The sequence below is a fragment of the Cynara cardunculus genome (genome assembly GCF_001531365.2).
Source record: "Cynara cardunculus var. scolymus isolate 2C chromosome LG 13, CcrdV1, whole genome shotgun sequence".
Classification (NCBI taxonomy): domain Eukaryota; kingdom Viridiplantae; phylum Streptophyta; class Magnoliopsida; order Asterales; family Asteraceae; genus Cynara; species Cynara cardunculus.
The window spans coordinates 13,586,630-13,602,473 of record NC_037540.1 but is presented as its reverse complement, the minus strand read 5'-3'; the positions used below and the strand labels follow the sequence as shown (position 1 = coordinate 13,602,473).

Genomic DNA, 15,844 nt, shown 5'->3' with positions numbered 1-15,844 from the left:
GTCAAAAGTAGGCACCTAAGGACGACAAAACATTTGTCAAAACTTCGATGAAAACAATTTCTGTCAAAAAATCCTCGATTATCGCCCCATGAAAATACGTCGAAAATGGTCAACGATGGTTGACCAAGCATCCATCGAAAATCACTCGCTAAAGGAATCCCTTGAAAATCCAAACAAAATGCTGAAGTATGGTTGACCAATTTTCGTCGAGAATTCCTCGCAATCTACATAGACTTTAATTTTGGACAAAAACTCAAAGTCGAAATTCTTTTGGATTCCGTCGAAAAGGTTTTAAATTCCATAAAAAAAAATTCCGAACGGTTATGATCGTCGACAAAGGTCATCAAAGATCCGTTTTCTTGTGAGAAGCGGATTTGTATTCTCTACACTGTAGCATAATTGAGTTTATGATACAAAAATATCGTAATTAACAGACTATTTTATAAGATCAAATTAGAGTATGCTCTATGTAAAAGTATTGCCTTTTGTTTATAGGATGTTTTTTAATGTCTTAACAAGTGTTTTTTAAATACTTCTAAAATAAATTTTATAGGTTATTTTTTAAAAGTGTCCTACGCAAAGATCAATTAACAAATACCTATCAGCGACAGTGCCATGTAAACGATGCAATTCATCTTTAACCCAACTGGTTAACTGTTCTATTGTATTGTTTGTCTATCACCAAATCTTCTTTTTAAGTGGGGCTCAACAATATAAAACTTGCTTAAGATCGTTTTATTTAAAATGGTCCAAAAACTTGTTAAGACCCCTAAAGACGTCTTATAAATAAACTTACTGTAACGCTTTACGTATGACACATAATTGTAACACTTCAACGGTTTGTTTGGACCTTTACATGTTTGACGTCTTACAAATTTATTGTGCCGCTAACATGATGTTATGATCATCCGTATATACTTTAATGCACTCATATCTTATAGTTCCGTAGTGAGTTTATAACAAAAGCATTTATCAATTGTATATTTATACGTTCACAGTTACATCATTTGTATCCAATTTAAATCAAATTATCTAACATAAACCGTCAATCTCAGGCATAAGAATGAAAGAAGAAGAGTCAGCCGATGAATATGTTAGAGTTTCAAGTGGTTATTTTCCTTTAAGAGCATTAGTCGTTGATCACGGGTTCTTTCCATCTTGATGAATTATCTTCTGTCGTCTCAAAGCCTGACCTTGGTTCAAATTATATGTAATGTGTATTCAAGCAAACCAACATCAAACATCTTTGAGATCTCTCGGACATTTAAGATGTCCATGTAAACCAACATCTCGGACATAAACTCAGTCAATTTTCCTTTCCAAAACAAGAATGTGGTTCATTCAAAAACATAATCACAAGCAGAGACCGAAAATGATTGATTTATTTCACATTGATCATTACGTGTAAAACCACGCTAACAAGACCAATATATCCATTAAAACTAGGGTACGACGCCTGAGATGCATCCATAACTGTTTACCATCGCAAATAGAGACTTTTTACATAAAGACGATACTTGTATGTTAAAACCACACTGATTTTTCATTAATTAAGACACAGTACTTGACGATTATTAACACATCTGATACATCATGAACCTGTGTGGTCCATGAAATAAAGCAAAGGCAAATAAATTGACCCCTACCCTCCTTTGATCTCAAGAATGTCAACAGGATTTTAACATGTGAAATTAAAAGTATTATTCTTTTTAGTTCTAAATGAAAATATATGATGTTATTTGAAAAATTCCTTTCAAATTATTTGCAATAATCGTTACAAGATATATATATATATACATGAGATTAATTATATGAGTTAATTATGGTCCATAAGTTCTCCTTATTTTGTTGAATTGCTCAAGTATTTGATCGTTATTAAATGTTATTTATAATAATATTTGATTAAAGATTCTGAAAGCGAATGTTTAACAATATTGGCCCCTACATCCTATTACACCTTACAATTTATCTGTTTTATCAAAAGTACAAACCCTAAGTTCTAAACTAGATACTATAGAGGATGCTTAATTGTTAACTATAAGCTAACTTATTTTTTGATCTTTTTAAAAAGCCCTTTTGGTAATAAATAAAAAAAAAGCTAGCTTAAAGCATCTCCAACGTGTTCTCCAAATTTTTTTCCTGGTACGAAAAATCATCTGAAAAGGTCAGAATCTTAAAAAAATTACATTAAACTCTGATCGCTTCTCGATATTAAAGATTCTTACGTTAATTATTTTATTAAAATATCAAAAATATAATTCGTAAAATCATTTCTCTTGTGATCGATCAATGTCAAAAAGTCTTACGAGTGGGTACGAATTATATTTTGTCCAAAACATTTAATTCTGGAGAGTACTCTAAATTTAAAGTTTTTTTTTTTTACATCTTTCTATATGTTTTCTTCGTTTTAAATATTTTTCTTACGGAATATGTAAAAGCCATATAAAATCTCTAAAATTTACATTTTCTACATTCGGAAATAAAACGGTTGGAGTTGTTTTATAAGTTACCCTTTTAAAAACCGACTTATGATAATTTATTGGATTTTTTACCCTTTTTAATTATACCCATTATATTTAACGTAAAACGCCTTTCTATTTTCGTTTTAAGTCATTTTACTTTGTTAACTAGTTCAAAAAATAGTTCTTATACTAAACGTAACTAGTTTATATATGGCTAACGTATATAGCTTAACCGCTAGTTTGACAAACATATCCGTGATTATTGTGATTGGACAAAGCAAGCAAGATATATAACGTTAGAAATTCATGGAGAACGTACGTACTGAATGATACAGACGACCATTAACGTGTATTTGCTGAAATAATCGTACAAGAAACAAACATAAAAAAGATCATCGCGTTCTTCAAGATAAAAGAAAGCAAGAAGAGATTTATGGATGCTTAAATATAAATAGATTGAATTGAAAACAAAGTCAATACCCAAACCATACATGGAAATACAAGTATGGTGCGTTCTTGACTCCCTCTTCTTCTGATCTACAATACAATAAATTTGAAAACATGAACCACAAAAACCCAAAAAAAAAATAAAAATGAAAAACATTAAGTGAAAAAATAAAACCAAAATCCAAGAAAGGTAAATGAATGTAGTAGTTGAAGATGGTAAATGAACTATGACAGATAGCCACCAGCACCGTAGCAGGATGATGCAGCAATAATATTAACTCGGTTTCTGCCGCCATTGATGATGAAACCTGCATTAAGAGCTTCCCCAACTAACCCCAAAAACTTCCCTTAATTCTCATCGAACTCCACGCACATTAAACAAAGAGAGAGAGAGATTGGTTTTGATCAGGTTGTGGTAGAAGGACAGTTGAATGAGGCTTTAATTTGGTGGACTGTGTTTGTGACCAGGTTGTTAATGGTGGTTAATGATTCCGGGCTCATTTTGGCAGCCGGCAAGCTGCTTACTTGTATTTGAAACACTACGGTTATCAGCGAGCCTGTTGATGTACTGCCACGATGATCAGCGCCGTGATCTGTCATGTTGCTGGTGGAAGCACCACCAGCTGATGTGATCTCTTGGTGGCCGTCAGTGGTGATGATGAAACCTGATGGTAGTAATGGAATGTAGGATGGGTCTTCACCGTTCATGGCTATGTTGATCGCCGGCAAGTCGACTGGGCAGTAGATGACTAGTGAACCTGATGCGTCTGTGCAGCTTTCCTGTAGTATTAACATGCTGTTTTGGCTCGGAGAGTATGCCTAAAAGTTAATCATGTTAGACGAAACTTTTGAAATAATACGAGTTTTTTAGACGGACACCGATGAGAAGTGTCATATCACAAACTTTTTTATAAACTTATTGCATAAGATCCACAACTTTTTGTTTTATAAATTCTATAAAATAGTTTACTAGTTTGCTAATATAGACAATTTTGATATCTATAAACCCGATTTCATTATAGTGATAGAAAATGTTCCTACCCTGAGGACGGATATACAGTTTCCCGGATGAGTCCCGTTTGCGATATGTGCGACTTCTTGTACGGGGTTTTGGTTCGATAGAACGTCCCACTGTAAACAAAGCCAAAAAAATATGTATATATTCATTAGATTGTAAGTTCGTATACGTTCGATATATCTGTATGTGAGTAATACCTGAGGTCTAGTCCTTCCATCACGAAAGAAATCGAAGACATTTTGTGGTGGAACCGGAAGCCAAATGGTGGTGGATGCGCTAAGGACCATGCTGTTGGGTTGGCCTGGATCGTTGCTCTTGTGTAGAAAGGCTCGAACCTCAAACTCATTCAAACCTGAAAGCGATGTCCATTGATGACCATTAGAAGGATTGATGCTCGAACAGAAGTTGTTCACCATCCTCTGTGATAGCTTCATCATGCTCCTCTTTCCTTCGGCCGATGGAATTACTGATCAAACAAAATGTCAGCTGTGAAGTTAATGAGACTTAATTAAGTTTATAGTATCATATCAAACAACTGTATATACCTCCTCCAAGATCATGGGAAGAAGAATTGGCCATCATCAAAGATGCACTTCTTTCGCATGCCCTTTGTAGGCAAGCTAGCCATCTTTTGGCTCCGAATGCCAAACCACTGTGTATAAAATCTCTATAAAGCCGATCGATAGGGGCTAGTTCTTCTACTTCGGTATGTTCGACCCATGTAACCTATTCGTATCCACAGAAAAGCACAATTTTCAGAACTCGTTAACTTCTACTAACAAGATAATTAATCAAGATTCGCAAACCTTCGAGTAACCGTTGGGCATTTCTTGAATCAAACAGCCCGAAGGAAGGCGGTGTGCTTTAAATTGCGATTGAGCGTATGGATTATACTGAGGAAGATTGTATGAAACATTAACGATCGCCCACGATCCTTGCTCGATTTGCTGACAAAATCGAAGAAAATAGAACTGTCGGGTAGAGACTAGCGGAGAAAGCACCTGTAATTCTTCATACATCTGGGAAAGATCAAGAAACTGTAAGAAAAGAAAAGAAAACTAGAAGTATATAAGAAGAAATCATTCAGCTCTGAAGGAAAGTACCAGTTGCAAAGAGCCATTTTGAGAACTCAACAATCCAGATGAAATTACTTCGATCGTACGAGCTTTTGACACGATTGTCGGAAAAATGTCGATCCATTTAGTCTGGTAGTAAAACTGGATCGATCAGTCTCGTGTAAAAGTGATTGAAAGCGATAAACGATTAGTATTTAAACGAAAAGTTACTTAACCGAGTCTAGAAACATGTCCACCAATTGCAAACTGTTCATCATCACAACACCGGAAACCCTAGATGCTTCGATTCTAACATTAGGGTTCTTCAAGTTATCATTAGGCCGTGGGAAAACCCGCTTGTAGTTATCAAGATTAAGAACATCCGTCCCATCCTTTCGAGATTGCGTCCACAATGGCTCGTTGGTTTGCAACAGCCTGATCAGTTCATCCATGGCATTACTAGCAATATCGGCTATCACAGACTTATCCATGTCGGAAAGGTGCAGACTGCTGTGGAACGGAGGGTCGGGATTAATGGAGCTCGAGGATGCACCCATGGCGGAGCCCGTGAGAAGATCGAGATCTAAAGACGGACCAGCACTGTTCATCATCACCATCCGGTTTGCTGTACTTCCACCGTAAGTAGCCATGGATAAGTCGAGTGAAGACATGTGAATGGGCTGTACTGGTGGGAGTTGCGACATCGGTCTCCCTATGTACTTGGCCGCAATGCTCGAGACTCGATCCAGCTGTAAAATGAATTTACCCGATAAGTGAATTCGATCTAGTACTGTTTCGTATATCTCTCCAATCTTTTCCAAAACATGAACGCACATGGATTCCATGGCATCATATGCAAGAATCAGATAAAAAGAAGCCAACAAACATATGCTAAAACAGATAGAAAACTACATAGTGATGGTAAACTTGTGAATCGTCACATGCGCCACAATCATCATTGAATTCAAAGCAGAAAGAGTACATAACGTCAAACCTTTTTACAGCTTCATGCACATCATATACAAAACAAAAATGAAAGTATGAATATCTAGAATCCCTTTGAATCTCTCTAAAAGAGCCATTTTAGAGAGAGAGAGAGAGAGAGGGGGTTATTATGTTTACTACCGGTTTAATGGTTTGTCTGTAGCCGATTAAAACTCAAAACAAAGAGAACTGTGATTGATAAATTACCTCTTCTTTCAACTGGGCATTCTCAAAACGAAGTTTTTGTTCATCGAAATAACAATCTTCTCCAATCGGAGGACCACCACATGTTGGGCACACCAAGTTCTTCAGTGCCTCTCGTATCACTATGTTTTCGTAGCGTATCTTGTCGTTCTCAGCTCTCAACGCACAGTTGTCTGCTCGTTCATGTTGTGCCTAAACAAAAGCTAGAAATCAAAGCCTGCAGATTGGCTATATATGTATATGTGTATATATATATATATGTATGCACATATAAACACATCTAGAGAGAGAGAGAGAAGATGAAAACCTTCATTTGGGTTCGTCTATTTTGAAACCAAAACTTAATTTGTCGAGGAGCCAAACCCAACTCTCTGCTTAACTGCATTCTGGTTTTCTCATCTGGATGGGGGCATTCTTTAAAAGTTCTACGAGTTTTCACCCGAGGAAAAAAAAAATGAGTAAGAACTGATAATACAGTGGCAAGAAGCTAAGAACATGAAGTAAAATTAATGAAGTCTTACGATTCAAGTATCTGAATCTGAAGAGCAGTGTGGCGGTGGTAACGTTTCTTCTTATCAGAGGAATCATGGTGGCTGCCACCGCCAGAGCCACCAGGTCCTCCACCACTCCCGTAATCCATTGCCTCTTGTCTCCCACAAGAGGCCTTTCAATAATGTTACTAGTTATACTGAAATTACCGAATAAATACACATTACAACCTGCATCTTATACTAATTAATCTCATTATCTCTCTTGTACTACCGGTAGTATATATACAATAGAACCATCAACGTAGAAAGCAATCGGAGAAAAACTTGAATACCGGAGAAACAAGTTTGACTTTCCGGTGAGAAACGCATGGGTAACGGCCGGAGACTTCCTGATATACACACACATAAGTTTGGATATATATATATATATATAGTATATATATATATATGTATATATTTGTGAGAGTGATATATAAAGAGAGAGAAGGGAGAAGATTGTGGGGGTGTCTGAGAGAGAAAGAGAGTAAATGCTTCAAAAATGAGAAGGGAATAACTTAAGGGGTTGGAGAGGAAGGTGGTAACGTAATTACAAGGGTTTTTTAGCTTGGTTTTTCAAGACCCACCAAGCCTCAACATTAACTAGGTAAGGTTTGCCTCATTATGTTGCAAGATTGGAATACAAATCATTTTGTACCTAAATTTTATGTCTTTAAATCAATTAAACTTTGATATATCATTAAATTTTTAAACTCAACTTCAAGAGTGATGCCTGATTGATTTGAGTTTGGCTCCAAATATCAAAAATACTAAGAGGTCTCAGGTTCAAATCGAAGGAGGAATAAAAACCCTTGTGGATACGAAGGTTCAAATGCGATAACTCTGGGCTTTCTGCAAAGCAGGTGGTCACCCTGAGATTAGTCGGCTCGCAGAACGAGTATCCAGGTTAATCAATTTTTTTTTAACTCATACAATATAAATAGGAATTTTTTAAAATTATGTTAAATAAAAAGGGTCGATTGGTAAGACATAAATGAAACATGGAGTTTGGAGATCGATGATTGGTATTTGCATTTTTCAAAGAGAAACGTCTCACATTTGATCTCAAATTCTGTATTAGAGTTGTCTCTTAGCATGTTAAATGTGAGATTTAGGTCTTTTTATCGACCTATGTAAAACCATAGCTGAGTTATTTAGGTTTTAAACCATTAATTGTTTGGTTTTATTCAAATCATTAATGGTTAAAGTTTAGTTTCAGATGGTTAATCGTTTTAGGTTTAACCCATTTTTGTTCTTAACATATATTCTCTGTTATCTCATTTATGCAATGTAATCAAAAATTCTGGATGTAGCAGGATCTCCAAAAAAATTGAAACGTCCTTGTCCTATGTTGTTTATATAGTTACTTTAACATACACTTTAATTTTATAGGATTAACGACTATACATCATACATAACAAAGTTAGGCAGCTTAATAACTTTTGTCAACAAAATGAGAACAATTAATAGAACACATGAAATCAATCGTCTTGTTTCCTTTTCTATATACACAATTTCTGAAAATTGTTGTATGAACTTTTTTTTAAATAAAACTTGTTATACATGACATTTTTTTTTCAAAAATGTCATGCAAAATGATTAATAAGACGATTTATTGTTTTATTAGTTTATCTAACTTCGTCGATAAAACTTGTTAGATAATTAGCTAACCTTGTCTTAGGGGTTGTTTGTTTACATCTTAATAAATAGTTCCATTAAGAGGTGTTCTCTGAATCATTAAGATGTAAATCTTGTTTGGCAAAAAAAAAGTCTGCCTCTTAATGGTTCTAAAACTCTTTCAATGATTTTGTATCTTGGATCTCCTTGAACCATTAAGAGCCCTAATTTCATTATACTTAATTATCAAACAATTATATTTTCATTTTGCACTATATCATAAGAGTCTCTTAATCATTCTGACCACTTAATCATTTTGCACTAAACCATTCAACAATTGTCAAACAACCCCTTAATAATTAATCTATTATGAGGCTGCTGTATGGTATATCACACAATTGTTATTCTTATAAACCTATAAGTTTCATCAAATATTTTACTAATATATAAAACTTCCAACCACGGAGACACTTGGTGATCATCATAAAACGCCGATTTTGTTGCAGTAAGTTGGTAATATTAGAAACATGTATTACATTTGAATCGATTGTACCGATGCTATCAACTTTTTAAGATATATTTTTCTTATTATCGTCGAGTTTAACGAGATAAAATATTTTGGATGACGAAAATAAAACAAAAAAGCTAGCCCTAACAAGTGGTTAGAGGGTTTATAATTTGTAATAATTGCAAGTAGATGTACAGTTGTTTTTAGGAGCTTTTATGACTGTTTGTAAGTAGAACAACACTCTTCCAGCTTTGAATCTCGACATGACTCGGAAGAGCTAATTGGGTTGTAGTTTTACAATTATGACCCTGATGGTACCAATATTTATGTCTTCCAACCACACGCATGGCATCCAAATCAATTGGGGTTATTATTGGAACTAGAATTGCAATACAACCAAATGTTACATTGAGAAGTACTACAATAAAGGTTTTAAAAGTTTGATAAACAAAATAAGAACAAGACCATAATACGTTTTATTTTCATACAATTTATCGAATTAAATATATAAAGTAGATAATGATTTTGTATTTTCACGTAAAGAAATGATTGATTATTGAAAGCCGTGAAAGTATGAAGAAATGCTTAGCCCGAACATATTGTTTTCATGGGGCCTAGCTCAAAGTGTTAACGGGTGGACGGGTTTTAAAGAGAGAAATATTCAGTGGGTCATGGACAAAAACTGTGGTTTGGGCGTATTTTGGAACGGGTGAAAGGTCGTTCATTTGGAATAATGTATCGGTTGTGGAAGGATACTGAGAAATTTTGTAGTTTAAAGGCCTTTCGGATTAACAAGTAATTATGAATCATCATAGATTTTTATAGGGTTAGGTTTCAATTTATTGATATCCTTTTTTGCTAATTTAACGTTGATTATATCCATGTTGAGAAAGATGCCTTGGTATTATGAATCGAGGAGAGAATGCACAATTCACTAATAAAAGTGATATGTTTGTGTGTAAGCACACATTGTTTATGCAAACAAATGACCCAATACAATAAATGTGGATAAATAAGATCTAAATAATGTGAATGATAGTATGGCTTGTATACACGAAACATAAAACATATGATCAAATACCAAATGACAAGCCAATCAAGACAACAAGATTTAACGTGGTTTCAGTATCGAGGTGAGTGAACGACCAAATTCTTCTCTAACACGTGTCCTAGAAGTCTCAGATGCCAAACACGAGTAGCATACAGATTCTTCAAGCTATCCACAACACACATGTTAGAAATAATTATCTCACTGACGAGATGAAAAATATTATTTTATGCTTGTTCGTCTTTCATCTCAATAAGTTCCATTGGAGACACGCAAATCCTCAATTGGAATCTTGCAACTAAATTTTGATAGTTGGCCAACAAATATCATAAAACGAGTCATAGATGATATGTATTTGACATTCTTCAAAATTCTAATACAACTGTCAGTTTTTTATTATTATTGTAGTACTGATACCTTGAGTACACATGAAGTGTTGTTTCTGATATATTTTGTTTTCTTCAAGCTTTTCAAATGTAAAGAAACAATCATGGAATGGTGACAGGATACCTTAGTATCCAACACCCATCACTTGTCACCTAGTAATTGGTGTTACTATAGTTGAGAAAGTATTCCATTCTTCTTGTTTGGTTACTATCGTTGATGATTCGACTTCATTCTTGCCCTTATGTTTGAGACTTAGATTGCATTTTACCAATAACCTGGTTTGGTAGAAGTAGTTACAGTTGCCATGTTGCATCGATTTCCTATAATAACTAGGTTTGTGGGACTGAGAGTACTACTCATTCCTTATCTTGTTTGCTTGTTCATCATCTTGGTTTCATTCAACATACAAGCCATAACTTTCATTGTTATCCCAGGAACTATTCTTGACTCTTATTTGAGTTAATGATCTTCACATAGTATACATGTCTTCACTTCTAACAGAAGAAATGGTATCTCTATCGTATATCAAATTATTAGCAAAAAGGGTAATCTTGTCGAGAAGAGATGGTAACAAAAACCATAGTGCTTCTATCTCTTGAACTAGAGGCGCATGTGTTGCTTTCTTCCTCATAATAAGATTTTTTAAATGCAATCAAGTGATTTTTAGTTGTTGTACCTTTTTTCATTTTGAAAAGATGACACGACCACATCATAATCAATCTGTTAGTCAAAGATTTCGTCACACAAAGTTCTTCCAATCCGTTCCAAATCCCCTTTATTGTCGTTTCTAAAGCTATTCCAGATATCACGTTTTATTCCATTGCCAGATAAAGAGTAGTGAATGCCCTTTCCTTCATTTCATGTAACTTGAAATCAGAGATGTTTGAATTCAACTTATCTAGTGCAAAAACCAATAGAGAACTCCATTCTTTCGAAGTGCCACTTTCATGTGAACTACCATTTACCAAAGTCATTCTCCTCATTCCAAATCTTAACTGATATACTAACCCTTTATAAAGTTATAAGATCCTTTTCGATAGGACTTGGGTCGATGAAAAATAATTTTCCTCTTGACTATACATTTTTAAGAGTGCTTGGTTTGCAATTCAATATACACAACTTCAAATCTAGTTATGTAAACTATGATATGAATTATAGGGTTTGGATTCACAATAAGACATATAAACAAGATCGAAATGATACAAACATTGATCCAATCAAGTATACCCATCCACGAGCATAAAAAATGTAGCAAACAAGCAATGTATAAAAAATTATTAAATGACACATAAATGGAGACAACAAGATTTAACATGGTTACATTATCGCGGTGATAGTGTACGTCTACAAGAAGAGAGAGATTTATTTTATTACTAATCAGAACGATTACAACTTGTTATAGATGATCCTTGGATCCCGGATCAACCAATATACAATGCTTCTTCCATAGCCTTCAAAAACTGAAAAGTATGATGAAAAGAAAACATTTTTGAAAGATTATCAGCTAGTGGAAAGTTTACCTACATTAAGTTCTTTAATGTTTTGAAAAATTCATCGTAGGACGTAATCACCTACATGAAAGACTTTCATCTTGACATTTTTGTTGAAATATCGTGCGACCATCTGCTGGTGGGAGGCCATTTTTATTTACTCTGATTCTCTCCCTTCTTCGAGTGCATCAATGTCATAACTTAGATCAACTAAGTTGTAGTAGACCGACTGATGTCGTGTGACCAGAAATTTAGCATCAACAAGAAACACTCCCTCACATCCATAAACTAATGGGAAAGGGGTGTGACGTGTTAATGTACGAGGAGTCATATGACTATCCTATAGGATTGAGGGAAACTCTTCGACCCACTTACCCATGGCACCTTTCAATCTTTTATTTATCAAATTGATAACAATTTTATTGTTGGATTTATCTAGTCCATTTGATTTGGGATAATAAGGGGTGGATGTAATCAATTTTATATGTCGCTCCTTACAGAATCAACTAGTCTTGTAGCTGATGAAGTTTAATCTATTGTCACACATAATTTTTGATGGGATTTTGATTATGCAAATAATGTTGGTTTGGATAAAAGACAGGACTTCCTTGTCCCTAAATTAGGAAAAGGCAACAACTTCTATCCATTTGAAAAAATAATTTGTAAGTACTAGCATGTACTTCAGACAAATATTCAGTTTTTTCACAAAGAAAACTTTCATATTGTCTTACTAGATTAATCTTCATCGATTTTTGTACTTCAGAAGTACCTTCATATTGAATACGTAGAGTGTCCCATATGGATTTCGAGGTTTTAAGCTTCACCACAGAGTGATAAACCTCGTCAGGAAGACCCATGGCTGTTATAGACCTTGCACGAGTGTCTAAAGCCACCTTCTTCTTGTCTTCATCACTCCATTGATGCGGGAGCTTTAATCTGCAGTTCAGGAATCGCAGCAGTCGTAGCAGTTGCAAGAACTGATGCAGAGATAGTGGATGAACCATATGGTCCATTCTTTATATAGTATGAAATATCAGGATTCACACCTTCCAAGAAGAGAGACATCCGATTTTTCTAGAGACTAAAGTTGTCTCTAATAAATCGAGGAGGTTTGACAAGAGAGCCATTATCGTAAAAGTTTGTGCTAGTGTTTTGCAAATCTATTTTGAGAGGAATAAAGTATCTAGAGAAAAATAGATAGTAAAACACCAATAAAACAACAATACAATACAAAAGCAAACACTGCTCTGATACTACTTGTTGGTCTCAGTCGGATCTACAAGAGTTTATAGGTAACAGTTTGTAAAAAAGGGGATGAATAAAAACACAGTAACTTTCACTTTTAAAAATTATATATTGATAAAGAAGATCAATACAAATTTTACAGCTTGTTTACGGAAGAAAAGACTTGCTACATATTAAAGATAGCAATAAGAAATTAATTTTACAGAACCTATCTAAACAATCTATGATACACACAAAATTACAGATAGCAACAAGAAAAGAATTGCTACAAGAAATAAGGTAAGAAAAAAAATGTGTTTTTCACTTGTTAAAGTGGGTCTTTCTATTAGACATTGAATAGAGAGAGAAGTAACTTCTTAGGTAAGTTTAGAGTGAAGAAGATGATAACTGAGAGGAGAACTACTAAGCTATTTATACCTATTGCATTAAATGCAATTTAAAAGGTATAGGGCACGTGACAAGCTTTTAGAGGAAAGTTTGTCATTTGTTACAATATACAGTCCCTTTGGGTCATTTGTTGTTGCTATGTTCTTTTTGAATCATAATGTTATCTTCGATAAGCATGTAAGTGAGTGTCACGGACCTTAAGTTTTTTCGAAGGTCTCAAATGGATATTTGGTTAGATTCATATATTGTTCTGATTCTTCCTCTAGTATTCATTTGTATACTTCGATATGTGTTCGTACGTCGCGGTAACGGATGCTGATGATTTCTGAATTATACTAGTTGAAGTAACTGCGTACATGTTGTCCATTATTTTTGTGTGAATTAATATAAATCACTAGGTTGTTTTTTACATTTTACAGCTACTCGCAAATAGTTGGAAAATTTTATTGACCAGATCGAAGAAACAAGTTTATGGATTTTAGCTTTAGATTTTTAAGTTATTGTAATGTTGCTCTAGTTAATGTAGTTCCAAAGTTTTTTGCACATGCAAACCTCTTGGTAATTTTGTGGAATTGAGGCGGTCCACATTAACAGTTTATATTGGCCCGCATGCTTCTTGGGTACCAGAATATTTACAACTGAAGGTTGGGATGTTATATTTTTTTTAAGAATGTCGACCAAGGTTATGTGCTTGGTAAAAAGTGATGCTTGAAAACAAGCAGGGGTTCTACGTCTACTGGACAGTGGCTCTGGGAAGTTTGGATAACACGTCGGAAGTTCCTCGTTTTGTTCTTCCAATAGTTTTAGGTGACGAGTTGTGAGATCGTCTTTTGGTTGGCTGAGGAATAGACATAAAAGGAGAAGTTATTCCTAAGCCTTGGGCGTTAAGGCTAACGGCCGTATGAAAAAGGTTTCTCTGTGACAACCTAGAATCATCCTGGACACCAGGGGTAAAGAATGGAATACTTAGGATGGGTAATGATGTGGTAGGCATAGTTGTCATGGATATAGACGATAACAAGTAATGGCTCGAGGAAAGAAAGTCATGCTTGGTTGAAATGGTGGAGGCGGGGTAGAACTTGACGTTGTGGGGTCATGGTTGCGACACTGAAGAAAGGTGGCCTTGTATATGAGGGCATATTCAAGGAATTCAGTGGGAACGATTACGAAGAAGATGGTCCAACAGTATTTGCAGAAGTATATGTTGATTTTTGCAAAAGACTAGACTGGTTTTTGTTGATCATCTCTCTCATTGATTTGATGATAATCTCTTTTACATTATACGAAGTATTATATTTCTGTCTTTCAATTCCAGCGATCATCACTGAGTCTGTTCAGTGATCGCTGAGACATGTATTGTAAATCCATCAGCGACAGTGATACTTTAAGAAGACAAAACTCACAGCAAAGAACCTTCAACAAAAGTCGAAGACTGAAATTGAAGATTAGAGACTAGCGGGTTCGTGATCTGAAGCAGTATTTAGTGATTATAACCTGGTCAATATATGTGTGAAGACTGCTCAAGCCTCAGCGAATGTTGAAGAGACCTTCAGGGTTATTCCAGCATTCAACGACCAAATGAAGCTTGTTGTGCAAGATTGCTTTTGTCTTGTCCTTCCATACACAAAGGACAAACTCATACCTTTTCTATAGTATAGTACGGTACGTAGCCGATTAGTTGACTCTACTACCCACCAACTTCATGAAAGCATGTCTACTCATGAATAGGCTTTTGTACTATTCACTGTAGCAAAGGACAAGCTTTTCTCTAAAAGTTTGACGCGTGTTCAAACCATACTGTATTGCATTAAATGTGCATTTAATGCAATGGATATAAATAGATGTGTGTTATTTCCATACAGAGATATCTAAACCTTAATCCTTACGTGCATACGTGAAAGAACACACACACACACACACACATCTAAGAACACATACGCTTATCTTCAAGCAAGTTAGAATCCCTTTTAAAGTATTCTAAAAAAATCTTACCCAGAAAGAACTCATTTCCTTCTTATTCTTAACAGCAAATCTTTTCTCTTTGCTAAGATCATTAGTGTGTATACTTAGATTGTTTTAGATAGGTTATCTTTAACTTATATATTTCCACATACAATCTTGTAAAATTTGTATTGATTCTTCTTTATCAATATATATTTTAAATTTGGAAAGTTTCTTGTGTTTGTATTCATCCCCCCTCCTTCTACAAACTGTTCCTATAAAACTCTTGTAGACCCTAATGGAACCAACAGTTTTTTATTCGACTAAGCAATTTGTTGTCGACCAACATCTATTTAAGCTTGCATTATTGTAACAATATCTTGACTAAAACCTGTAGAAGCCATTTTATCGTCTGTGAAGAAGATAAAATATTAGTCTGGAAGAAACTTGTTTATTTCGAAGGAGAATCCTTAGATGTATCCTCCCCGTGGGCCCAAACTGTTTATACCAAAAATTATACTTAA

At 34.8% G+C, this 15,844-nt stretch overlaps 1 protein-coding gene across 1 annotated transcript; it reads right to left on the bottom strand.

The window, feature by feature from the left end:
- Window positions 1-3,134: 3,134 nt before the first annotated feature.
- Window positions 3,135-6,810, bottom strand: LOC112525959 (homeobox-leucine zipper protein HDG11-like). Its single transcript, XM_025136294.1, has 10 exons — window positions 6,692-6,810; window positions 6,478-6,595; window positions 6,174-6,362; window positions 5,219-5,731; window positions 5,031-5,132; window positions 4,734-4,946; window positions 4,473-4,653; window positions 4,125-4,393; window positions 3,951-4,040; window positions 3,135-3,728 (listed from the first exon to the last, which is right to left on the bottom strand). Exons 1-10 carry the CDS (start codon window positions 6,808-6,810, stop codon window positions 3,315-3,317), a joined length of 2,208 nt encoding a protein of 735 aa, XP_024992062.1. The 3' UTR covers window positions 3,135-3,314.
- Window positions 6,811-15,844: the final 9,034 nt, after the last annotated feature.